Source organism: Phaethon aethereus, assembly GCF_964289735.1.
Source record: "Phaethon aethereus genome assembly, chromosome: 13".
Classification (NCBI taxonomy): domain Eukaryota; kingdom Metazoa; phylum Chordata; class Aves; order Phaethontiformes; family Phaethontidae; genus Phaethon; species Phaethon aethereus.
Window position 1 is genome coordinate 74,448 of NC_138589.1, and position 26,455 is coordinate 100,902.

At 53.9% G+C, this 26,455-nt stretch overlaps 2 protein-coding genes across 2 annotated transcripts in view; one reads left to right on the top strand and one right to left on the bottom strand.

The window, feature by feature from the left end:
- LOC309409448 (uncharacterized protein) overlaps positions 1-8,431 on the bottom strand; it is a gene marked incomplete at its 5' end in the record, with an annotated part of 32,235 nt that extends 23,804 nt beyond the window's left edge. The window contains one exon of the mRNA XM_082005608.1: positions 8,368-8,431. Within this exon, the coding sequence (XP_081861734.1) occupies positions 8,368-8,431 (64 nt within the window). The remainder of the gene's footprint in view (positions 1-8,367) is intronic.
- A 39-nt stretch (positions 8,432-8,470) lies between these two features.
- Positions 8,471-26,433, top strand: ADCY10 (adenylate cyclase 10; the record flags this gene model as incomplete). Its single annotated transcript, XM_082005609.1, has 26 exons — positions 8,471-8,618; positions 8,907-9,011; positions 10,149-10,187; positions 10,836-10,979; positions 11,552-11,605; positions 11,751-11,956; positions 12,237-12,330; positions 12,647-12,729; positions 13,259-13,450; positions 13,565-13,686; positions 14,334-14,410; positions 14,720-14,909; positions 15,825-15,877; positions 17,340-17,493; positions 18,176-18,434; positions 18,918-19,004; positions 19,445-19,728; positions 20,338-20,474; positions 21,327-21,452; positions 22,464-22,718; positions 23,373-23,819; positions 23,982-24,015; positions 24,506-24,728; positions 25,122-25,229; positions 25,388-25,566; positions 26,316-26,433. The coding sequence occupies 26 exons, from the start codon at positions 8,471-8,473 to the stop codon at positions 26,431-26,433; spliced, it is 3,918 nt and encodes a 1,305-aa protein (XP_081861735.1).
- Positions 26,434-26,455: the final 22 nt, after the last annotated feature.

Below are 26,455 nucleotides of genomic sequence, written 5' to 3' on the forward strand. Positions count from 1 at the left end.
GGTGAGTGATCTTTTTATCCTTATCTCGACCCACAAGCTGTTTTGTTGTATTTTCTCCCCGTCTTGTTGAGGAGGGGGAGTGATACAGAAGCTTGGTGGGCACCCAGCAGCCAGACAAAGTCATCCCCGCCTTCTTTCAGGCTCCCTGTCCCTACTTTTTAATTCATGCCTATGTTTCTTGTACCCCACTGCTTTGGAAACTTTCTTTATACCTCTTCATTCTTATTTTTTTAGTTATTGCATGTTTCTTGAACCCAGTCACTTTCTACTTTTTCTTCCTGCCTTTCACTCTTTCTGTCTCCCTGACCTAATTTTAATTTCTTGTCTGTGTTTCTTGTACCCTGTCACTTTTCTTCCCTATGTCTCCCTCTATGCAGCTCCAGGTACCTATTTTTTAACTGTTGTCTCTGATTCTTGAATCCTGTCACTTTTAAAATTTTCTACGTCTCCCTCTATCCATCTCCCTGTCTTTAATTCTTCCCTCTCTGTCCTGTACCACATCACTTCTTATACTTTTTTCCGACATCTCCCTGTCCCTATTTAGTTAGTTCTTGCCTATGTTTCTTGTACTTTGCTTTTCAAAGTACTTCTTTCTTGTACCTGTTGCTTTTCAACATTTTCTTTCTATGTCTACCTCTATCCTGCTCCCTGTTTGTATTTTTCATTTCTTGCCTATGTTTCTTTTCCCCTATCACTTTCCCCAGCCCTTGTCCTGTCTCTGTCTTGTTGTCTTGCTGGTCCCTTCTGCTTTTCTCTCCTGCTCCCTGTCTCTCTTATTTATTCCACTATCTCTCTGTCCTTTTTAAATTTTTTCCCCTCAATCTCTCCACACTCCTCTCTCTACGCTCTTGTCCTGCTCCCCATCCCTCTCTTGTTTGCAGCATCCGGTTTTCTGGCTCCCTGTCCCACACCTCTTCTCCATGTCCCTCTGTCCTTCCTCCTGTTTCTTCCCTTTGTCTCCCTCTGCCCTGCTGCCTTTTGGCACTGAGCCTCGCAGCCGGGATTCCTGAGGTGCATTAATGAATAACCTTTTCCTGCCTCCTCTGTGCCCCCCGGCTGTGGTCACAGCCCTGGGGGCAGAGCTCGTGGCTGAGGACAACTTCAGGGAAAGGGGCCCTGTGCCGTGGGGCTTTGGCCATGGTCCCTGTTCCCGATGGGCTCCAGCTGGGGCTGGGGCAGCCCCAGGCGTGGCCAGTGAGGCTGAGGGGGGGCTGGCCCTGCTGCCGCTGGGGCTCTGGCTGTAAAGGGGCTGCCGGGGCACGGCTGCCTGAGGGAGCTGGTGAAGGGGAACTGGCTGAGGAGGGAATGCAGGGGGGTGCTGCAGGCAGGTGCCTCCAGCGAGGAACAGACAGTCCCTGCATCAAAGAGGGATGTCGCCGAGATGTCCCTGGCAGAGCAGACCACCAGCACGTGGTGCTGGGAGCTTGGTGTCTCCGGCGGCTACATGCATGAGCCACCGCGGATCGAGGAAGCCGTGCGGATGAGGAGCACTGAGGCGTTCATTGTGTGCTGCTGAGCAGGGGAGGGCTGAGCAGGTGGCCCTGCGGAGGAGGAAGAGGCAGAGGGAGAAGGATTGGGGCGGTGAAGGTCTCCAGCCGGCACCAGGAGCTGCGGTGAGTCACGCGTTCTCTTGTGCGTGTCCTGGTCCATCTCTGCTGCCCTGCCCCAGACCTCTGCCGCCTCCCTGCCTGTCCCTGCTTCCGTTTCCCTCTCTACTGGCACGCCTACCCATCCGGCTCCCTGAAACTTGTTGCTCTTCTGCTGACTCTGCCCTGGACCATTTCACCTATTGATTTTTTCCTATGTTTCTCTCTCCATGGCTCCCTCTCTCAGTTTCTTAATGCTTTCCTGTGTTTCTTGTACCCTGTTGCCCTTTAATTTCTCATTCTACAGTTCCCTCTCTCTGGCACCCTGTCTGTTTTTTAATTCTTCGCTCTATCCTGTACCCTGTTGCTTAAAAAATGTTTTTCTGTGTTTCCTTCTATCCATCTCCCTGTCCCTATTTCCTGTGTTTCTTGTACCCCATGGCTTTTAAAATTTGCTTATTATGGTTCCTTCTATTCATCTCCCTGTCCCTGTTTTTTTACTATTCCCGTGTTTCTTGTACCCCATCAGTATTTTAATTTTCGTTCTGTGTTGTCCTCTGTCCATCCCCCTGTCCCTATGTTTTAAATCTTGCCTATGTTTCTTGTACTCAGTTGCTTTTTAAAATTCCTTCTACATTTACCTCTATCTGGTTCCCTTTACTGATTTTTTTTTTTTATTTCTTCTCTATATTTCTTGTAACTCATTGCTATTTAATTTGTCTTTCAAGAATTCCCTTTATCCAGTTCCCTTTTGCTAAATTTTAATGCCTCCCTTTCTTCCATATACCTTGTCACTTTTAAACTTTAATTTTAGTGTTTCCTCCTACAACTCTTTGGTCTCTACTTTTTTCTGGCCTAAATTGCCCTCCAGCCTTCACTATTTTTCAGCCTCCTGTCGCGGCCCGAAAGGAGCCGTTTAGGACTGTGAAATGTGTTTATGTGATTCGTGTCGATATGGGAAAATGCTACAACAGCATGAGTGTGCATATCCTTGTATAACCACAAAAAAGGAAAGAAAATATAAGAGTATTTGTAACTTTGTAACTTCCTGATGTGTCTGTTAGTTCCTGATATGTCCCTGATATGTGTCTGTTAGTCCCTGATATGCTAATGTAAACCAGTTTTGCAGATAACCGCAAAGGGTTAAGACTACCTACTTTATCTACCGACCACCAGATGGAGTCATAAAGACCCCAAAAGGTGAAGAACAAATGTGCCGAAGAAAACACGCCCATTCCTGGAATTTATGTGTAAAGACTAACCCATTTTTATGAATATGTATTAGTGTAAGGAATATAAACCGAAAACAGGAACTGTATGGTGTGCGTCTTGGTGGAGCGGAGACTCCCGGCGCACCCAGCGCTGTTTGCTTGCCTCTATTCGTTTAATAAATTGTAATACTTAGGACATTGGCTGAGTAAGGGAAGGAAGAAGTTAGATCCTGATAGGGTATCTGGGATTCTATCCTTAAGACCCCCACAAACTAAAACGGAAATTAGGCAAATACTTGGATTATTAGGATATTGTAGACCATGGCTTGAAAATTATAGTGATAAAGTAAAATTCTTATATGAAAAATTAACTAATAACCAACTTAAATGGTTTATTGAAGATGATCAGAGATTTGAGGAAGTAAAAAAGGCATTAATACAAGCACCTGTATTGAGCCTCCCAGATCTAGAAAAACCTTTCTATCTCTTTGTGAATACATCACGCCAGACAGCATACGGAGTTCTTACTCAAGACTGGGCAGGAATCAAAAAACCCGTGGGGTATTGTTCTAAGTTACTTGATCCAGTAAGCAGAGCATGGCCTGCTTGTCTCCAAGCTTTGGTTGCTACAGCATTATTAATAGAAGAAGTTAGGAAGATTACCTTTAGTTCTCCTTTAAAAGTGTATACCCCACACAATGTCAGAAATGTTTTACAACAAAAAGCGGAGAAATGGTTAACGGACAGCAGAATCCTAAAGTATGAAGCAATACTAATAGACTCCCCTGACTTAGAACTGAGGGTGACTTCTGCTCAGAGTCCAGCACAATTTTTGTTTGGAGAACCATCAGAGGAATTACAACATAACTGTTTAGAGGTAATTGAGACCCAGGCAAAGGTGAGACCAGATTTAAGAGATGCTGAGTTGGAAAATGGAGAAGCGCTGTTTATAGATGGCTCCTCCCGAGTGGTAGAAGGGAAGAGAAAATCGGGTTATGCAGTAATTGATAAGGACTTGGAACTTGTGGAATCAGGACCTCTGAGTCCATCATGGTCAGCTCAGGCTTGTGAGCTGTATGCCCTATGTAGGGCCCTGGAATTATTAAAAGGAAGAAGTGGGACTATATTTACAGATTCTAAATACGCATATGGGGTGGTCCACACTTTTGGAAAAATTTGGGAAGAAAGAGGTTTGATTAATACTCAAGGGAGGAATTTAACACATCAAGAATTAATAGTAAAGATTTTGAAGGCGTTAAGAGAACCAAAGGAGATAGCAGTGGTACATGTGAGGGGACACCAAAAGGGATTAGATTACCGAACTAGAGGAAATAACTTAGCAGATAAAGAGGCCCAGGAAGCAGCCTTGAGGACTAAAGTTGCCAAAATTAATGTCATACAAACAAAGGAGGACACCAGCAAAGAAGAACGAGAGGAAAGAGAGAAGAAGTTTACGCCAGAAGAACAAACAAAATTGGACAAAATAGGAGCTAAATTAGAACAAGGAAAATGGACACTGCCCGATGGGCGAGAAATGTTGCCAAAAGGCTACACCAGGCGAATATTAGAACGTTTGCATGTGCAAACACATTGGGGTACAAAAGCGTTAAGTGATCATTTTCTTAAACAATTTGGTGGTATTGGAATTTTTGAAATAGCAAAGCAAATTACACAAGGTTGCTTAACCTGTCAAAAGGTAAATAAGACAGTGTTTGGACAAACAGCCACGGGAGGGAGAAAAACAGCTTACAGACCTTTTGAGAAAGTACAAGTCGATTTCACTGAATTGCCTAAGGTAGGGAGGATAAACTATTTATTGGTAATAGTAGATCATTTAACACAGTGGGTAGAAGCGTGCCCTGTAGCACGAGCTACGGCACAGATGGTGGTAAAAATTTTATTGGAACATTTGATACCTAGATATGGGATAATCCAGTACATTGATTCTGACCAGGACACACATTTTACTTCTAAAATAATACAACTATTATGTCAATCATTAGGTATTCAGTGGGAATACCACACTCCGTGGCACCCACAAAGCTCGGGGAAGGTAGAAAGAATGAATCAAACAATAAAACAACAATTGGCTAAATTAATGATTGAGACGCAAATGCCCTGGACAAAATGTTTACCACTGGCACTTCTAAACATAAGAACGAAACCATACAGTGAGACTGGATTATCGCCATATGAAATGTTATATGGCATGCCTTATTTTCAAGGAATGCCGCTGGGGAACAATGTAATTGAGGATCATAGTATCCAACAATATATAATTAAAGTCACATCTGACTGAATTGCTGTGGGAATTTTATTGCGGCTGCTCCTGTAATAAAACAGGAGTGAAACATGAAATTCCCACAGTTGCTAAAAATCTATTTGTAAAGTCATTGAATATAACTAATTGTTACGTTTGTGGTGGAACAAATCGAGGTGAACGATGGCCATGGGAAGCTATGGAGAGAAATGTAAGTAATCCCCAAGTTTGGAAAACAATGGGAAAGGGTAATAGGAAATAACAATGGGTACTCCAAACGAGTATAATCGGAAGGAGTTGTTGGCAAAAGAAGAAGAGGAAAAAGGAGCTGGAACTAGAATTTGTCCTTTGTGTAGAAGGTGGTGTGTATTTGTAAGATTAGTGTTGCAGGCTGACTGGCAGTTTTCTGTAGCCATAAAGCCTTGCAAATAAAGAGGATCGCCAGGCTCGGGCAACTGCTCGGGTCTGGACAAACCACTGATCTAGCAAAGCTCTGGCCTTCACAAGCAGTGCTCAATTAATTTGGGTACTAAGAAAGCACCCCCTTAAAGGAAAGAAGAGGGCAAGACCGGAGGGGAACTGGTGTTGCGGCTTAAAAAGGGTCTGCCAAGGGCTGCAACCCCTTCGGGCTGTGACCGCCGATCACTATGGCCCTGACCGGACCTCTTCTAGTTCTACTTGGGGGTGAGTTCCTTGGACTCTGACTATGGCAAATAACTGTAGTCACTATTGGAACAAGTCCAGCTGGGGTTTACCCCAGAAAAATGGAAAGAAAAAGTGAGGACCTTTTCTAATTGTACAGCACATACCTGTAATCAACAATAAAACCTAGTTTTTTCCTGTTACCCATTAATTAGGGAGAACGAATGGCCTCCTGAGAGACAAACTCGGAATGGAATCAATCTAGGAGGATTTTGGGGAGATTTTATGGGTGGTGATCGGCTTACTAAAATGGGGATAGTTGTATTGAGCATATGTGGGGGATTGTTACTAGATTAATCTACTCGCTTATACTCAATTGGAAATGAAAACACGAATCAATACTATAAAGAAAAAGATGGGGGATTGTGAAATATGTTTATCTGATTCGTGTGATGAAGTGTAATCTTCTGTACTTTCATGGATTTCTCCTGCACCATAAAAAGGGGTATTTTATAGGAGAACGTTAAACTACTTTGCTGGTATATCAGCTCAAACCAGTTTGACCACCGACCGCATAGTGTTGTGTAAAGAAAGTGCATGCATAAGGTTTGGGGTCATCCTGGGGGCACGCCGAGGAAGATTCGAGAAGACTCTAGCAGGAGAAGAGGGCATGCGCCGAAGAAGACACGCCTGTTCATTAATATGTATTAACGGACAGGATATAAACCAGGAACAGGAACTGAACCGCGTGCGTCTTGGTGGAGCGGAGACTCCCGGCGCACCCAGCGCTGTTTGCTTGCCTCTATTCGCTTAATAAATTGTAAATTTGAATTGGAATCCTGTTTGGGACTAAATCATCCCAGCTCCCCGTGCACCCCCAGCCTGCTCGCTGGCAGGCCAGCACAAGAAGCTGGACTGTCCTTGACTGCTCAGCAACAAGCCAAAACATCAGCACATTATCAACAGTTTCTCATCCCAAATCCAAAACACAGTCTCACACTAGCTTCTGTGAAGAAAACCAGCTCTATCCTGGCTGAAACCAGGACACACACAAAAAATGAATGGAGTTAATTCAAAGCAGTCACTCTGCCCAGTTTTTTTCCTCCCAAATTTGATTGGGTTGTGGGTTTTTTTTTCCTCTCCATATGCTTATGTCAAAGCTTCTTTCAGCTGCTGACATAATGCTACTGCAAACTGAAGGAGGTAATAACATGGAAAAGCATCTGCTTACAAGACAGAACAGCTGCTGCTGGGTTAGTGTAAAAACATACAGGAAGGGTAAGTCTATTTCCACGACCTTCTGTCATCACGTGAACTACCATAGTTATCGGTTGATTTAAGGTGATATATACTGGCCTCTACTGGTATGCGAACACGCGCATTTTTCACTACTCCACAACTACACGTGGTGCAAATCATTTTTGATGCAGCAAGATGCAAAAAGAGCACGTCTTAATGGCTACAGGGCAGCGTCAAACATCAAGAAACCACCATTTAACCTGAAGAGAGTAAAGCTCCATTTTAAAATGCCAGCTTAGTCTGTTTAACTTCACTACTTATTTGGCAATTTGTACAGCATGCAAAATACTTGTACTGCAATCCTACACACAGGACTCTTTAATCAACACTTCTACCCAGACATCCTGGCAAAACCTTGCACGTAGCTCTAGCTCTAACCAAGGAGAGTGATCGCGTTTCAAGTAAAGTCATCTCCGCAAGCTTCTAAACTCAGCCTCTAGTAATATGACTCAATGCCATTACTCTAGGAAAGATACTGACAGCATTCCTACTAGAGATCTTTTCAGCACTCCTGCCCAAGTGATTTTGGGGGATAGAAAACATAAGCTACACTGAGGTTTTTCCTCACAAGTTTTTCTTGTATTATTTTTTAAAGAATCATTTCACATTATTTCACATGTGTTCACTAGCATCGTTCCTCCTCTCAAAGTCCTTCACCAATTCAAGATTTCCTTAAAAACAAGTCGGATCTTTCATTTCCTAAGAAAAATGTAACAATGTCAACACCGTACTAGTGAAAGCCACCAGCCTGCAGTCCCGGTGAGGCCTGGCTCCACGTGCTGGAGCTCTCACACAGCCCAGGGAACAGGGCAGCTCAGGAGCTGCTGTCTCTGCTAGAGGCAGGCTACCGTCCATCACAGGGCCTGGGTGGATGGAGGGATGGGAGAGCTGGAGGGCTCCCCTGTCTGGGCTGGGGCAGCTGGGGGCTTGGGGAGGGAGCAAGGGAGAGAGAAAGGAGCGAGCCTGCTGGGAAGATGGTGACAGGCTGTGTAGCTGGGGGGAGGACCGGTGGTAGCAAAGAGCTGTGTGTGTCGGAGGCAGCTGGTCCTTGGGAATGAGGGAAGTAGCTGCGAATTCAGCAACAGGGCGCTGCACAAGCCTCCCTTCGGCACTGTCCTCAAAGGAGTGGGGTGGCGCTGGCCATCTCTGAGCCAGTGGCTCAGCATCAAGCGGGGACAGCCTGGGTCACGGTGGCAGCTGCTCAGCAGGCGATGACATATGCCAGATGTCACTGTTAGGCGGCGATTGTGTCGCTTGAGGACAGCGTACGGGTAAACAATGACCTACAGAGGAGGTCACTGCCAGGTGATTGTGACCATCCCCGTGAGGGCAGAAGGCCACTCATCCTGCACAGAGGCCTCGGGCTCACTGTGCAACTTGCACTGTGTGATGAGGTCCTCCTCCTCCTCCTCCTCACAGCTGGGCATGGCCATCTTCTCCTGAGGTGCCCCGTGTGCCACAGGGTGCTGACGATGGCTTCTGCCTGGGAGAGGCAACGTCACCACTCAGACGTGGAGAAAGCAGCAGCTTTGCTCCCCAGTCTCGTTGCTGACAAATCCCTCAAGGACAGGGATCTCAATCACACTATCACTGGAGTGCTGCTCTTTGCGGATATTTCAGGTGGGGTGAGCAGGGAGGAGCAGCCACAGACACAAGCCGTTTTGGGACACACCAGGCCCTTTGGAGCCCTGCCCCTCAGACAGAGTGGTCATTTCGTCACTGCTGAGGTTTTCTGCCCAAAGAGAGCGGATGGGTTGTCTTGGGCGGTCAACGAGTGCTGCTACCGGCACTGAGCCGGGGCACGAGGAGGTGTGACCTACAGGCTCTCGGGCTGGGCAGCGTGGAACTGGCTGGCAGGTCCTTTGGCCCACATGGACATTTCCTGATTTCTGGGTGTTCCTGTTGCAGGTTTCACTGCTTTGACAGAGACCTTCGTCCAGAGGAGCGGCACAGACAGAGGCACCGATCAGCTGGCGCAAACCCTCAGTTGCTACCTGCATGACATTTTGGCAGGTAAGGGCCATGCTGCAGGACTGTCTGGCATCAGGCCGTGAGGCTGCTCATGGAGGGTTGAGGCAGACATGCTGGGCAGCCTGGCTCTGCCTGCTTGGAAGGGCTGGGGCTTTCTGTGGCCTGGAGGAACAGCAAGAGCAACCAGGGTCTCCTGGCAAGTCAGGAGCAGCACGGGTCCTTTCTGCTCCCTGCTGCAGCCGAGGAGGCACCCGCTTTCTCAGCAGCCACCTCTGTGCCTCTGGTGTGAACACCCGGCTCAGTGATGCGTTAGGGCCCAGAGCAGGCTGAGGGCACCCAGCAATAGCCAGCGTGCCGGTGACCCGAGGATGCTGGCATTGACGTACGTGTGTGTGTGTGTTTGCGTGCGCGCACGTGTGTGTCTGTGAGAGACCCTGACGAGCCCTTTTTCACAGGGCACGTCTTGACCTTTCTGAGCTGACCGTAAGCACATTGTGGCCACCCCTTCAGCAGCACTTGTAGAGCAAAGCAAGAGAGTCCTCAAAGATGGTGAAGGGTCTGGAGTATCTCTCCTCTGAGGAAAGGCTGAGAGAGCTGGGACGGTTTAGCCTAGAGAAGAGAAGGCTCAGGGGGGGATCTCAGTACTGTGTCCAAAACCTGAAGGGAGGGTGCAAAAAGGACAGAGGCAGGCTCTTTCTAGTGGTGCCCAATGTTGGGACCAGAGGCCACGCCACGGGCATGCACTGAAACACAGGAGGTTCCCTTTGTCCGTCAGGAGACACTTTCTGACTGTGAGGGTGACTGAGCAGTGGCACAGATTGCCCGGGGAGGCTGTGGAGTCTCCCTCCTTAGAGCCACTCACAAGCGATCTAGCCACCGTCCTGGGCAGCTGGCTCTGTGCAGCCCTATTTGAGCAGCGGGTTGGACCGGATGGACCCCAGAGGTCCCTTCCAGCCTCCACCTTTCTGAGATGTGCTGGCATCTCGAGGCCCTGCCTCCCTACCTGCTGTGCAGGTACCAAGGCTGTGGCCGCTGTGAGCCTGGGAGACAAGGCCTGAGTGGTGCTTTCCTGAGGTATGCCCCACGGTGCACCCTTGCCCGGGTGCGCCTGTCTGGGCAGGAGGGCTCGCTCCCTCTTCCTCCTTGCTCCACTCTTCCTTTCCTTCCCTCTGTCCGCAGAGTTGCTGAATTTTGGAGGAGACATCTTGAAGTTTGCCGGTATGTACTTAAGGATGATGATGCCCACGTGTACTGATCTGCAGCATCTAACTGCTGTGGCAGCCATTTGCTCTGCTCGCCTTCTCAAGAGGCTCTGTGTAGCACCTTGAGCCAGCTTTCTGGCCACACAGGCACCTGCCCCTGCCATGCCCTTTCTCGAGGCTTCTCTCTTCCCCTGGGCCTGCCTGTGGTTTGGCTTTGGCAAGGGCTGCGGCTCCCCTCACTCCGCCCCAGCTTGTAGGGCCCTGGGGTGAGGGTGGGCGAAAGGAAGCGCCGCGAGGAGGAGAGCCCCCAGAAAGCGCAGCCCTTTAAAGGTGTGCGTCGGGGTGGTGCTGAGGGGCAGGGAGGCCCTGGTGATGGCAGAGCTCGGGCTGCCAGGCTGCGAGGGGAGGAGTCGTCCCTGGTGTGCTGCAGCTGCAGAGGAGCGCTCGGGGCAGGGGCTGGCACCGCTGCCAGCTGCTGCTGCTGTGGCTGGCCCGGGAGAGCAGAGGTGTCCCAGTGCCCAGGGTGTGGTCCTCCAGGGCAATGCCCTCCTGCAAGCCCATCTTCCTCAGCACGCCGGCCGGTTTCTGCTGTCCCTGCCGCTGAGCGTAGGTCGGGGAGAGTCAGGGCTCAGCAGAGCCTTTACCTTCCCCTCGCTTTCCGCAGGGGATGCTGTGCTGGTGCTGTGGAGAACAGCACGCCCGGGGCTGGCTGAGACCATCAGCCTGGTGCTGCAATGTAGCCTGCAGATCCAGAAGAAGCATGGGTGTCGTGACACACATGTGGGTCAGAAGCTCCAGCTGAAGATAGGTATGGGTGCTGTGCCAGGCACAGATCCGTGGCACTCTGCTATGCCACAGGGTTCTTCTCACCGTCAGGGCATGTGGGGATCCCTACTGGGGCTAGTGCTGAAGGAGAGCATCTCCTGCGAGCATTCAAGGGGCCAGCTGTAGTCAGAGCGGGGATGGGAGACCAGGACTGCTGGGTTTGGGTGCGGTTGCAGATGCAGAGGATGCTTAAAGGCAGAGCGGGTGTCAGGTTGGGTGTGAGGGTCTGTGAATGTCTGCTTTAGCACTGATGCCTGAGGGAGGGAGGTATCCTTTCATTTTTTCAGGTGGGGGCAGCTTTGCATCCTTTCAGCTGCCGGACTCTCCCCTGCCTTTCACAAAGAGCAAAGGGGAACTGCTTTGCTTATGGCTGTGAGAAGGGCTTTTGCGGGCTGCTGTGTTTTCTCAAGCAGACAGCTACAACCTGCCTGCACGTAAACAGAGCAGGAGGTGATCAAGCCTGCTGGTTTGCTGGGCTTCTGGGGCAGGCAGCTGGGGAAGATGCCCAGCACTCTCAACGCATTGTCAGTGTCAACTTTGTCTGTCTATTTTTAGACAGCTGTTTCGGGGACCTGGGTCTGTATACAGACTATACCCTCCTACCCTCGAGTAGGACAGAGGGTGCCCTCCCCCTCCATAACGCCCATCTCCCCACTGGGCTTCAGATTAGCTTCTGAACAGCTGAGATGCTGGGGGCTGTAGAGCTCAAAATGTTCCCTGTGTCAGTTCTGCTTCTCCTTCTCTCTCTCACCAGGGATCTCCGCAGGGCCCATAAGCACCCTGGTTGTCAAAGGCGGGAGGCAGCACTACTTCTGTGTCTACGGCCAGACCCTGGATGACGTTCGTGAGGCTGAAGAGCTTGCAAATGCAGGGGAAATTATCCTCTCGGCCACCTCCTGGGAGCTCTGTGAGCAGCACCGGCTCAGGGTCAAGCGTCTTGCAGGCAAAAGAGCTGTGAAGGTAGGTGGATGGGATGGCCTCTAGAGCCATTCTCAGGACCTGGACCTGGACGTGAAGGAGGGAGGGGTCAGAAGGCTGAGGAGCTGAACGCGGAGCGACTTGTAGCTGGGAAAGTGGGCAGGCAGCTGAAGCTCTTGTCCTTCCATCTCAGGGGAAGCTGTGAACAAGCTGGGCTTGTTCTCCACTTTTCTGGGCAGTGCAGGTGGAGGGCAGGCTCTGTTACCTGGGACTCCTGTGGACGCCAGTGGCAGAGCTTTCATTCTGTGTGTCTTCATTTCAGGTTATGGGCATGGATCGGATGCCTTGGTCAGAATGCCAAGACATTTTAAAAAAGATGGTACAGCACCCAGTGAGCCACGGCTTGGAAGGGGAAGGTGAGCGCCAGCTTCACCCTGTTCTGTGATTGCCCGGAAAGGTGGGGCCTGGCTGCTTCAGGGGACAGAGGAACCACCTCAGCTCTCTTCCCCCTCTCAGTTAGCACTCCTGCTTTTGGCCCTCGTGTGCCTCAGCTGGGGCAGTCACTGCTGCTGCTGCCTCCTCCTTCCAGAGGGACAGCTCTGCCCTGAGCATCTGGAGGTGGTAACATGAGCAAATGCAGAAGACTTCCTCCCCGTTTCCAGTGCCAGCCCCTGCCTTCCAACCCCATGTAGTGCCATCCTCCTAGCAACCACCTGCATTTTCTCTCCTCAGGTGCCATGAGGCCTGCTCTTCTCTTGACCGATGATATGCAGGAGGTGCTTAGGAAGTACACACCAGAAGCTGCTCTCAGGAAGGTACGGCCAGGCCACCACTGCTGGGGGCTGCATTTCTGGAGGGCAGATGAAGTGGTGCATTGCAGAGGTGGAGTTCTCATGGAAACAGACAAACAAAAGAAAATGCGCCCCGAGGCAAAAACGTGGGGAAACCGAGCCAAGGGGCACCAGCGCTGCATCATTGTGTGCGTTGTCCTCAGAGAGACATGGGTGGTGGGAGGCGGACCTCTGTCTGTCTTTTCTGGACGTGCTGTGGCCATGACAGTGGGATACTGGAGAGATTCCACCAAAGTCCACAGAGCATCCCTGAGGGTCGCCTCTCATGTCCGTACCTGTCCCAAGATCTCTCCTCTGTCATTTGTGTTACGGTTCAGTATCTGCCTGTCGCAGGCTGGGCAGCCTGCCTGCCATTTGCACTGAGAGGAGGGTTTATCCCTTCCTCCGGTAGCACCTGCTATTGCCAGTACGCCTCCTCTCCCTCGGTATCTGGTGTGGGCAGTAAGACCCTGGGAGAGCAGGCTGGTGAAGCCATCCTGCTCTTGTCTTCCAGCTTGAGAGAGTGCCGCTGGACCTCCTCTCCGAGCTACGGCCAGTCACTTGCCTCTTCATCCAGCTGCAGCTGGGTGCAGATATCCACATAGCGGAGCATCTCTACAAGGTCCTCCACGATGCCATTGGGATGACGCTAGAAATCCTCTGTCCTCACAAGGGCGAAATCAACAAAGTCTTCCTGTTTGATAAAGTGAGTATGGGGGAGGAATCGCCTCCCCTCACGCCGAGAGGGTGAGCAGTGAGCAAGGGGGAGAGACTCTGTCTTAGGCATTGCAGTGAGACGTGCTGCATCTGTCCTTGGCAGGGCTGCACGTTCCTCTGTGTATTTGGACTCAGTGGAGAAAAGCTGCACTACGAGAGTGCGCACGCCTTGCAGAGTGCTATTCAGATCTTCAACTCGTGCTCCACGATGCTCGGGAACAAAGAGTGAGTGTGTGGTGGGGGTGGGGAGGGTGCATGCTGGCAGAGACAGCGCAAGGGGGCTCACCAGAAAGAGACGTGCCTTCTAGCTTGCCCACCCTCGTCCCTGGAAGGAAGGAAGCAGTGCCCTGAGATGCGGCAGGCATCCCCTGGGCTTAGCCCACGGCAGCCAGGTGGAGGCCCTCCAAGCACACCCTGCTAGCCACCGGGCTGGAACGAGCCCTCGCAAGGGCGAGAGGCTCCTTGGCACCAGAGGCAGGCCACTCCGGGTGACTGGCCCGTGAACGGGGATGGGGCCCAGCCACCTGATCTCAAGTTGCTGTCATCGCAGGTGGTGACGTTGTGGGCACCTTCTTCCCTCCCTCTTGGCTCACGAGAAGGCTGTGGCCCTCGGCAGGTGGCAGCTCAGGGAATGTGGCCTCAGGGGAGGTGTCCAAAACACCCTGCATGCACTCTACCCCTGTCCCTTGTCCCTTGCAACCCAGGTACGTTGCGTCCCTGAGCTCTCCATGTCCCCGAGACCCAGGCTGGCAAGGGCCAGCTGGCAGGTGGCCCAGGCTAGCGCTGAGGGGACTTGTGGGAAGGGATGAAGCCGGGCGGGCAGGACTGCGCCTGGGGCGCTGCTGAAGCCGCACTGTTTCCCCGTGTGCCAGGGCAGTGTCTGTTGCAGTTACCAGCGGGACAGCGTTCTGCGGAGTCATCGGCCACCCTGCGAGGCATGAATACACAGGTACGAGGCATGTGTCTGAGGTGCGGGAGGCTGGCGCGGGCCCGCTTGAGCATAGCAGCCTGGAAGAGGAAGGTGGGCTGGGAGAGGGCTTGCCCTCCAGCCAGGCAGGAACGGCCCAGGCGGTGCCGGTCCTGGCCCGGGGCAGGAGAATGGGCTCCGTGGCCAGTCATTCCCCTGGGTTCCACTGACCCTGCTGTGGGGTTGGCCTGTGCCGGAGCTGAGGCAGCCATTGGCCTGGAAGGGCGCCGTGGGGCTGGTGGCACAGGTACACCAACGCGTGCGCTCACTCTCTCTCTCTCTCTCTGGTAGTCATTGGCCAGAAGGTGAATATGGCAGCCCGGATGATGGTGCACTACCCTGGGCTAGTGTCGTGTGATTCAGTGACCTATGCTGCCTCTCGGCTGCCCCCTTACTGCTTCAAGGAGCTTCCGAAGAGAAAGATGAAAGGCCTGAGCCATTCCAACGCTGTCTATCAATATGTGGGGATCACCAAGGAGAGGTGAGTGTCCTCTGAGAGGACTGGATGAGGGGACAGTGGCACCCAAGGGTGCAGCCTTGGGCAGCAAAGAGTTCTGCAGAGAGAGACCAAGCTGGTCTCCCTTCCGTGTGGCTGAGATGGCTGGAAGCCCTCTTGTGGGAGCCTTTTTGCCTCTCCCCTGCTCTCTCCTGCTGCTTGAGAGCGGGAGTGAAGCCACAGGAATGGGGCAGGTCTGTCTGCCCTGGTAGACACAAGCTGGCCTTGCAAGCTCTGTCCAAATGGCTTTCGACTGTGTTTTCTGTGCTGGGGTTGCTCCACAACGTGCCTTTGTAATGCTGACGCAAGGAGGTGGTTGTTCCAGCTGCTTCCAAGTGGGAAGCTTTGGGCCAGGGCAGTTCACGTGGTCCATTGGGACACTCTTCCTCATGTCTCCCTGCTGAAATCTCAGTGCTTGCTCTGGGCCAGGATTTGACCTTCTCTTTGCATGACGCTTTGAATGTTAACACTGCTGTCTCTTTGAAACTACAGGAAGACTTGAGCCAAAGGTGCCAGGTTCTTGGCATCCCAGCGCGTTCAGTGACACAAATCCTCCTTTCCAAGACACTTGTTTTTCTTGGCCAACATGGTAAAGCTGTATGCTAGCCAACAGCGCACCCTGGCTTCTTTCACGTGATTTCTCTGGGTTTGGCCTCTGGTGATGGACTCCTGACGTGTTCTCCTTTCCTGCCATGGCCGTTGGCCTTCCTTGCACTTGAAGCTGTCCTAGCGTGTCAGCTTGAACTTTGGCTGGGAGAGCGTGCAGGGAGAACACGCTGCTTGAAAGAAAAGCAGGTGCCCAAGGAGCACAGCCTTCCCCTCCACGCCAGGCTGCTTCTCTTATGTTCCCTGGTGTCTTGCCAGCTAATTGACTCATGTTTTTGTTTCCCCTGCTTCTAGCGTATTTGGCATGGGTCTTACCAAGACGAGGTCGGAGTACGTCCCCTTGCTGGGTAGGTGGAGAACGCCTTGCTCTTCTGAAGCCCAGTTTCTTCCCCTTGGTAACTTCTAGTGCCACGCTGGGAAGGCAGAAGCTTTTACCAGGGATGGTGTGGCCTGCAGCAGCCCTAAGGAAGTGCCACCTGTCTTGGTCCCTACTTGGTTGATATCTTTGGGGTGGAGAGCAGGGTGAGGCTCCTGGTGCTCCCTGCCATGCTCCAGACCTGGTATGAGGGTTCCTTTCAGCTATGCAGCTGCGCACGCCCTGGGGGCTTAAGTGATCTCTGTCCTTGGGATCAAGAAAGAGAGTGCCTTCTGCCAGACTGACAGAGAGTTTTGGTGGTGTGTTCTCCCCCTTGCCCTCCTCAGAGTTCCTTTCTTGGCAGCACCTGGGTGTAGACATGGAAATGTCAGGACACACGGGATGCCTTTAATCACTCGGTGTCTTGCCAGATGTTTTGGGCCCTGTTAGGGGTAAACCCCCCGGTAGGCAGCTCAGCCCCACAGAGCCGCTTGGTCCCCACAGTGGGATAGGGAAGAGAACTGGAAGGGTAAGAGTGAGAACACTGGTGGGCTGAGATTCAGACAACTGAACGGGTAAAGCAAAAGCTGCGCACACGCGCAAGGCAAAATCAGTCTTTCGCTCACTGCTTCCCATCGGCAAGCAGGTGTCTAGCCATTTCCAGGAAATCAGGGCTTCATCGTGCTTTATGTTGACTTGGGAAGACAAACGCCGTAACTCCGAACGACCTCCCTTCCTCCCTCTTTCCCCCAGCTTTTCTTGCTGAGCACAGTGTCCTATGGTATGGAATAGGCCTTTGGGCAGCTGGGCTCAGCTGTCCCGGCTGTGCCCCTCCCAGCTTCTTGTGCACCCCAGCCTGCTCACTGGCGGGGAGGCGTGAGAAATGGAAAAGGCCTTAGATGCTGTGCAAGGACTCTGCATTAATAAATAAAGCATCGTTGTGATATCAACACTGACGTTTGGTCACAAATCCAGGACATAGCCTTCTACGAGCTATGACCGAAGAAAATGACCTCTAGCCCACCCAAAACCAGTACAGGCCTGAAGACGCTGCCTTAGCTACCGGAAGTGCTCTGTGGCTGATGGTACAGCGAGGAGACGCTTTGAGCCTCTTTGGGACATAGCTGCCTGCAGCGACTCAAACCATCCCTTCCAGTCTTGTGCTGGATCACTGTGGGCCCCACTGAATCTCAGTGCCTGTGGGAGGGGAGTGGGGCGGGAGAGGGAAGAGGGCATGGGAGATGCGCTGTGGGGCAGGCAGGTCCACTACCGGTCTGAGGAAGGCCGAGGTGCAAATTCTGGGGTGAGCGGGTGGGAAGGAGGCCTGGGTGTAGGCAGGCCGGCAGACGTGGTGGCGGAGAGGGAAGCTGTGGTGGAGGCTGCCAGAAAAAGGGGGGATGGTTCTTTGCTTTTCAGCACACCCCAGCAGCTCGTTTTCTTGTTTGTTGGCACAGGTCGGGAGAAGGAGATTGACCTCTTTGTCAGCTGCATGAGAGCCTATGAGGATTCAGGACAAAGGCACATCCTGGCATTTGAAGGCACGATGGGCTCCGGAAAGAGCCACTTACTTACCGAACTGGCCTATTTAGGCCAGGCTGCTGGCCACAGGTAGAGGTTTTTGACCCGTAGCTTTGGAACACTGCTCCTGCCCATCCTCTGACAGCCATGGAACACTCCAGCCCCTCTGCCAGTGCTCCTGGCCCTCGGACTGCAGCCTCCCAAAGCAGCGTCCTGGAGACACTCCCTAGGAGCTCCTGCGTGCTCTGCTCCCGCCTCTGCCTCTTTGGGGAGCTTGAGGTGGCTTCTTGAGGCAGGCACAGACAGAAGGAAAGAGCCCAAGCTCCGTGCTTTTCCTCTGACTCCAGACCAAAGAGACGGCAGGGTGGCCTGTCTCAGCAGCCCTGCTTGCCTTCTGCCTGTTTCCCAGAAGGAGCACTGGGGCAGAAAAGCCTTCCTGTGGTCTGCAAGGCAGACCGCTAAGGTCTGGAGCCCAAAGGCAAACTCGCTGCTTGCTCCATCCTTGCCTCTTAGGCCCCCTGCAGGGGCCACATAGAGGGACCTAGGCCGGCGTTGTGGAGACACAGGGTCTGGACCCAGCTCTCCAGTGGCGTGGCAGCAGCTGCCCCGCTGTGCCCTTCCTCATACGAGGAGTGAAAAGCTTGGCCTTCTCTGGGAAACACTTTGAGATGGGTGGCTTGAAGAGCCTCCCCGCCAAAGGCATCTCCACTCCTTTTGCCTAACAAGGCTTGGGCTGTTGGGGATCTCAGTCCCTTTTGCTTTTGCATGGCAGGGTAGTTGCTGTGGAACTACTAGAGGTCAATGTGAGGCAGTCCTTCTCTGCCATCCGTACGCTGGTGGCCAGGGCCCTGGGCCTCGAGGACTGTGAACCGTGCAGTGCCAGGCAGAGCATGCTGCAGACAAAGCTCCAAGGGACAATCGAAGAGAGCAGCTATTGCCTCCTCAATGACATTTTCCTTGTCGAGGTGAGAGCGAGAGGCCTCTCTGGCCCTGAAGAAGGCCTTCTCCTGAGCATTTCTGGGTCTGATCTTGTGTGGCTATGCTGCTGGGAGTGCCTTAGCTCAGGGGTGGGAATCGCAGGGGTCATAGCGCACGTTTCCCATTCCTGGGCCTGGGGGGCTCTCTGGCTGTGGTGAGTTCATGTGCTGCGCCGCAGCCGGCGGTGCCCAGTGCCTTGTTCAGTACCCTGGAAGTGACACCGGAGAGAGGCTGGTGCTGACCTCGTGCTGAGGTCACCACTGTGTGAGTGGTCTGCTCCCGCCAGCCCAAGATTCCCACAGCCAGAGAAGCAGCTTCTCAGCCCTCCCCCAAGCCCCAGCTCTGCCAGAGACCCTCAGCAGAGGGCCTCTGCTTTAGGCTCCCGGTGAGGTCCGCACTGGTGCTCCTTGCACCTGTGCTGGGGAGAGCTAAGGTGCTGAGGCCAGCAGGGACGGTTTGCTCTGCGGTCTTGCTTGGTGGGTAGGTGTGCCTGGCCCTGAAGCAATGTTTCTCCCTGACTCCACTTTTCTGGCCAGTTTCCTGTTTCGGACAAGGTTCGCAAGATGCACCACACTCAAAGGAGAAGGGAATTGCATGCGACTTGGGCGAAGATGCTAGAGAAGGTGAGCATTTCTCCTTCCTTCCTCCTCGGTCAGAGAAGGAAAACAAGCCTGCCAGCGGCGGGCTCTGCACCACAGCAGCGTGAGCGGGCAGGCGGACCACGCGTCTGGGTCGTTGCCATTCAGGGCCTGAGAAACCCCCCACCTCCTCCCTGCAGCCCCACACACACCCCCAATAACTTTCCTCCCATAAAGTGTGCCCTGGAGGAGGAGCAATGTCTTCTGCATTCCCTTGCCCAAGCTCCCTCCTTCTGCAGGGCAAGTGACACTTTAGGTGTGACCTTAAAGTCTCAAGGAAGTTAAGAGTCAGTAAGGTTCTGAGCAGGGACGTGGCTGGGGAGAGACTTCAGAGCATCCTCTCAAGAGACAGAGGCTAAATCTCCTCCCCTGGAAGACACTTGACAATCCACCAGATTTCCCTCAGAACAACCTGCTTTTTTCAGGCCATCGGAGGAGAACTTGGCATATTTGTCATCGACAATGCCCATTTCATCGACCCTGCCTCCTGGAATGTCATGTCACCTGTGCTCCAAAATGTCTCCCTCTTCATGGTCATGAGCTTAGCCCCGGGCTACACGAGAACGGAGGGCTTTTGCAAAGCCGCAAAAGACAGCGCAACCTCCCAGGATATCACCTATCTTCATCTGGATAAGCTGAAACCTTCAGCTGTGGTGCAGAAAGTCTGCCAGGACCTCGGAGTGGTCAGCATCTCCAGGGATCTAGCGAGGTCAGTTCAAGGCAGGGGAGTTCCTCCTGAGGAATTGAACCTGTGCAGACCATGGAGGGGAATCAGCCCCGCAGCAAAGGGAGCACAGGGCTGCTAGAAGCATCAGTGACTCTAGCGAGTACCTGACATGGGTTTCTCGTTATGCCTCGCCCTGTCAGGTGTGAGCTGAGAGTCAGCAACTCCCGAGACACAGAGCATGGGAGGTGTCAGCCCTTTGCCGTTGCATAGGGAGGAAGGGAGGAAGAGTCCCCGAGCCCAAGCGTGGCTGGGGTGTGAAAAGGCATTGGTCTGGATGGCCAGGCTGTGGGGGAGATTCCCTGGGGCAGAGGTCGGCCCTGCTGCCAGAGAGCATGGAGGCTCCTGAGGAGAGGAAAGGCAGGGCTCGCTGCTCTGTGCTTTGCGCATTGTCCGCAGTTCTTTTCCCGTGGGTTTCAAGCAGAGGCTGGAGGTTCAGGGGGGCCCGAAAGGCCAAGCCAGTGGGAGGACCGTCCCTTTCAAAAGTGAGGTGTAGCTGTGACGAAGATGCTGGCTACCCTGTTCTGCCCGAGCCCACCTGAACTGTGTTTCACCTTACTTGTGCTGGTCACTGCTGGCTCTCCTCCTGTCCAGGTTCCTGATCCAAAGAAGCTCGGGGATCCCATATTACTGCAAGGAGCTGCTGCACTGCCTTGTTTCGAATCACATGCTCTTGTTCCGCACCCGGAGGCAGGCTGAAAAAGCAGAGGACAACTGGGAGAGCCTGATCAGTAAGCACATTTGCTGCTGACGAATGAGTTGTTGTGGCGCATTCTCTGCAGCACAGTCTTGCCCCGTTGTTCCCCCCTGGGTCTGGGCAGAGCTGGATCTTGCAGCAGTGCAGAACTTGGTCTGGCGGAGGCGTGGGCTCCTGTGTGCCTTGCTGTTGGGACAGCCAAAGCAGGAGCTAGCGAGTTCTGGTGGCTGGCAGGGGCCTAAGCTCTCGGGGCAGGGGTGGCGGGGCTAAAACACAGGGGAAATTGTTCTGGAGCGCTACGCGTTTCTGGTGTTTCTTAGGCATTCTAATTTGCCTTGGCCAAAGGCCAGCTCACTTGAGAACAAACGCCAGCTTGAGGCGAGGGACAGGCCTGGGAAACTTGAATCCAAACCCGTAAATCCCCACAAGGGTGCTGCTAACGGAGGCAACGGTGGTAATGCCACCGAGAGAGCAGTGCCAGCCAGAGTGCCATGGCCTTGGGAACAGAGCCAACCAATGTTACGTTTTGCATTATCACGGGCAACTTCCCTGGCTGTGGAGGTAGCACTGTCGAAGGCAGCAACGCTGCTGCTTTCTGTCCTGGGGCATTCAGTTGTCCCCTGGGAAGTCTGGAAGCTTTCACTGAGGCACTCTTTGGGAAAGCTGGTCTGAAGGCAGAACATCCTTGGGAAGACTATGCAAAGAAACACTTGCAATGGAAACCATTTTGCTCCGCTTAATGACCGCATTCAGTGCAGGCAGGTCAGTGTGCCCGCACTGGCTCATGTAAGGTGGGGCTTGTCCCGTCTCAGGTGAATTTTGAAACATTTGCAAGCTGCGGGTCACTTTGCAAGTTGTCTTATTCATGCTGTCTTGCTCCACCCAGCTTCTGCAGTTGAGGCTTCACCCCTCACAGCAACCTCGAGCTCCAGCGCGGGGAGTGATGGCACAGTCTGCATCATCAGACCAGATGTGAAGCCGGAGAACACCGTGCTGCCTGCCACCTTGAAAGGTGAGGGGCCGAGCGCCATTCTGCTGGCTCGTGGCTGTGCTGGGGCCCGTTCCCAGGGCATCAGCTAGAGGGAGGCTGGGCACCTGTGTGCTGCTCCCAGCTTGGGGACTCTGCTGGGAAGGTGGCTCCGGTCCAAGCAGAAGCAGGCCTGGGGTTGCCGGCAGCCGTTTTCCCCTCCTGGCTGTGGACCAGCAGCGAGCCTGCTGGCTGCTTTCCAGCAGGAGGTCGGAGAGGAAAGGTTATTGGTGCAATGCTAAAACGACTCCCTTTTCTCACGGAAGCAAACCCTTTGCTGGGAAAAATGTTTTGAGTTGCCTCTGACTCGACTTTGAACACGGCTTCTACCTCGCTGTTCTCTCTTTAAGCTCCCCAGCTGACACTGGTCTCAAAGCTCTTAATCCAGACCAAATCCATTTGTTTTTTTCTGTGGATTGGCACAGAAATCCCCCCGTAGCCAGGGGAGCTGGCTGGGGGAACTGTCAATGAGTGTCTCTCCTCTCTAGCCGTAGCCATGTGTATGAACCTTGAAGAAACGTCATGCTAAAGCATTCCTGCTATTAAGTTGTCGTGTCCAAAATAAAATTAGAAAACAAAAAGAAAGGAATAGTATTGTCTGGCCAAGTTAAGACAGCCGTGGTGGGGAGCTCGGAGTCCCTTTCTGAGGTGGGGAAGGTTCTCTGTTCTCTGTGTGCACTGCTGGGCAAAAACCTACTCCGGATCTGGTGGGGTGCATCATGAGATGCGTGTACCTGCTGGATCCTGCCCTCCTCAGCGTTGGTGGGGGAGCGTTTGTTTGAGCGTCTCGCTTTTCCCCCGGCTTTGTGGCCTGCGATTCCAACAGGAGTGGAGCCGTTTTGGAGATGCCTACCCTGGGTTGCAGTTGCTCAGCAGGTGCAGACCCAAGGAGAGGAGGCCAAAGTCTATCCCGTTTCACATGTTGAAACTTTCCAGCCTCTCCAGCCTCAACATGTGGAACAGGCAAGAGAGAGACGTGTTGCTTCTTTTTGACAGAGGCAGCGCTGGCTCAGCTGGACCAGATAGAGCCGCTGCAGCAGGCGCTTTTGAAGTTTGCAGCTGTCATTGGGCCAGTGTTTACCACCCAGCTGCTGTCACACATCCTTCCCGCTTGCATCAAAGAGAAGATGAATCGCTTGTTGAACGGGCTGGTGGGCGACCACATCCTTAAGTGGCTGAAAAACACAAAGGTGCCAGAAGATGCCCAAGGTCCTACCAAGGGGTTAGCCACCTCTCTGCAGGCAGAGAGCGGTAAGCGGTAGCAATAAGGTGGACAAGGGAGCTCCTAGCTGTGTCCCGGCGGGGCTCCGCAGGGCATGGTGCGCTTCCCTGCCGGCGGTGGGTGGGTGCAGCTTGGGCAGGCACGGGGATGGGTTTGGGATGGGTTGTTCAAAGATCTTATGAGTTGTTCTCAAAGCACGCTGGCTTTGCGCTGGAGGGAAGTTCCCACCAGCTGTCCCAAGTGCCTCTGCTCCCCTGCCTCCCAGCGTTGCTCGTAGCGCAGGCACGGGAGGGCGTGTGGAATCCCTGACATCCTCTCGCAGCCGCCCGCAGCGTCCAGATCAGAGGTGCCCTCCAGGGTGCCCCAGGGCCTTCAGCGGGCTTTTATTCAGCTTTGACTCCCCTGTGGTGCAGGGAGGGAAGCTCAGAAGGCTGCCCTGCCAAGAGCGGGGAGAAAGCGCTGGCCAGGCCTTGCTTCAGCTGGTGGCAACACCCTGAGCTCCTGCCCGGAGCGCAGCTGAGCACTGTGTCGCCAGGGCTGAGCCAGTGTCAGCAAGCCGAGCCGGGCCCTTTCGCCCCCTGCGGCAAGGCTCGGAGTGCGGCAGCGCTGGTTCGCTGCAAGGGCTGTGCACCGAGGCATGACTCCGGTGCCCCAGCTGGGACGGCCCTGAGCCCTGGCCCCAGCTCGGGCTGATGCAAAGGCCCGTTGCCTTGCAGGTGTGGAGAGGCTCTCTCCAAGCAAGAAGAGCGCGGAGCAGCAGTCTGGTGTCCTGGCCTTCTGTGTCCCGCTGCTGCGGGAGGCTGCCTACGAGCTGTGGCCCGAGAGACAGCGGCTCGCCTTGCACCGCGAGTGTGCCGCCTTCCTGGAGCGGCACGCACACAAATGCACGAGCTGCAGCCAGGGGGACTTTGTTGCCTTCCACCGCTTCGCCGTCAGCAGCACCCAGGGCGGAGGGAGCTGTCAGGGCCCTGCTGACCAGAGCGACTCAGGCAGCTGGGAAGCCTTGGTGCTCGCAGGAGAACAAATGAAGAGGGATAGGACGCACGCCACAGAGGGTATGCTGTGCACCATGCTCCGCAGCCCGGGCCCTCCCGGAGGCCAGGGCTGTGTGGTGGGGACTGGGTGGGAGTAGATCTGCTGAGAGTGAGCCCAGGAAGTGAGGACAACCACTGCAGACTTCCCTCAGTGTGTCGGGACCCTTGCGAGGATCCTTGCAGGCCCACTGGAAAAAGGAGAGCAGCTCTTACCCCGGGTTACGTGAGGAGGTGTCTAACCCCGTGTTTTATTTCCAGGTGCTGCAGATGCTTTCGTGGAGGAGGATTTGAGGTGAGCAGACAAGGGTTTGATTATTTTTGAGCCAGTGAGCTCCGGGTCTCCAGAGGAGCCAAAAGGAAGCACCAGCATTTGGCTGCCGGTTGTGACTCTAGCTTAGGGAAGAGGCTGTCTGTGGGGTGGGAGCTGGGAGGAGATGGCCATGGAGATGAAGAGAGTGCTTGAGGAAGCCGGTGGGCTCAGAGTGATCGTCACACTACACTGGAGCAGCCCGTGCTTTCCAGTTCCTACAGAGTAGTGCTGCAAATCTGCAGGGGAAAAGCTGCCACAGGGACTCGGGTGGTTTGCCTGCGGGAGGTGACAGAAAGTCCAGCTTGTCTTTTTCTCCCTACCTGCAAAGCAGCTGTATGAGTCATGCCTGCCCGTGGCCTCATGCTCTACTTTGAGCAAAGGGATGCCGTCTCTGTGGGGAGAAAGACCAGTACAGGTGATGCCCATGTGTTGTTTGCTCTCTTCTTCCCCTGGGAACCGTCCTCTGACTTAGTGTGGCAGGGCAGTTTCCGGCAAAGAGCGAAGAGACAACTGAGCTGCCCAGCAAGACCGACGGGAAGCACGACGACGCGCGTGCATGTGAATGCGAGGCCATCGTGGAATCGGTGCTTGTGCCTTTGGCTCACCACTGCATGGCAACGGGTGATGCTGCCAGAGCCTTTTACTACCTTCTGGAGAGTGCAGCTGCCTACCTGCACGTCTCCAACAGCTACATGGTGAGTTGCCCCGCTTGCCAGCACCCGCTGTGCATGGAGTCCTCTCAGTCGCTGGGCTCTGGGCAGGACAACTGGCAACAGGGCATGCCTTTGCGGGGCCTTGGAAGGGAAATGCTGGGGTCAGACCCTGACTTTTTCCTCTGGTTTGCCTCATCTGTGGCAAGAGACACAGGGCACTGTGCCCTGAGCACGAGGGGGACTAGCAAGGAGGAGGAGGCGGTCTGAAGGGTCACTGGTGCCTGTGCTCTGAGCCAGTGTGACTGTGTCTGAGCGGGCAACACCACGGGGAGAAACAGGCTCTCTTAAGACAGATGCCAGAGGCAACAGGGGAGGACAAAGCTGGACATGGGCTCTGCACCCATGCTCACCTGCTCTCTGTGTGCTTGCGCAAAGGCCCTCATGAAGCTGAACGAAGCGGAGGTCCTGAAGAACTCAGTAGAGAAGAAAGCGAATGTGATAACCCGCTTTGAAGAGGCCGTCTTTGCCAGCCTCAAAGGGGAGGTAATGAGATGGGGAGGTCTGGAGGGACCTCCTGGGGGACAGAGCTGGATGCCTTCCCGACTTGCAGGGGATATCCCTGGCACTGCCAGCCCCTGGCAGACTCCTGCAGTCTCTTGGGCAACTAGTCTGTATTGGGATGTGTCCCTTTTCCTGTGCAGGTCTGCTATCATAGGGGATGCGTGAAGCTGGCAAAGAAAATGACCAGGAAGGCTTTGAGCCTGCTCAAAAGGCAGTTCCCCCAGACCTCCACTGGCGCCTTTGTCAAAGCTCAGGTGGAAAAGTTGCAGTGTGCCGCTCATGTTGCCAGAGGAGCATCTTCCCTTCCGCAGGAGGCCCGGTAAGAAGCAGAACGGAGAACCCAGGGGAGGAAGTGCCATCTCCTACCCGGTCCTAGGCATCTGGGCCCAGACCTGCCTAGACTTGAGGCCACACCTAACCTGACACATAGGCCTTAGCAGGACCGAGGCGTGAAGGAGTGATGTGTGGGTAGAATGGGGAGCAGCAGAGCCCCACACTCCCTCCTGCCCCGTGCAGTCACGGGAACAAAGCATGTCTTTGGGTCAAAAGCAGCTTGCATCCGGGGAGGTGCCTGCCGGCACGTCTTGGCTGCGGCAGGGGGCTGGTGGTGGCTGGGAACAGGGTGCTGTAAACAGTGCGTAGAGGCTGAAGAGGGGCGGGGGGTCCTGGAGGCAGGAGCAGGACACGGGGAAGGAGCAGTAGGTGGAGGTGGGGTGTGAGAATGCGGAAGCTCAGAGGGCGATACCCCTTTTCCTGCTGGTTCCCGGCTTTGCTTGGCCCCCCCGGGCACTGTAGTGCCACCAGGAGCTCTTGAGCAGCCAGCTTCCCCTGGCAGCACTTCTTTGTTTGCCCCTTCTGCTCTGGCAGCCCTCCCGCCGTCAGCTGTCTTTCCTCCGAGGAGGTGTAGCTGGCTTGCCCACCGCCCTGCTTTCTCCCTGCCCTGTCTGATTTAGCCCTGCACAGCTAGTGCCCCTGGGCCCAGCAGTTTCTCTTGTGTGGCAGGAGGAAGAGGCTAGCCTGGCTGCTGCGGCAGAGCTGCTGCCTTTCCTTATTGGAGCACGTCTTCAGCCTGGAGGGCACTTCCAGCGGACAGACGTTCTCCCGCCTGGCAGCGTGCATGAAGGCCAACACGGACAAGGCAGCGAAACCCTATTGGGCAGCAGACTCCTGCCACCGACAGACTTAAAACAGAAGGGTGGAAATGAAGT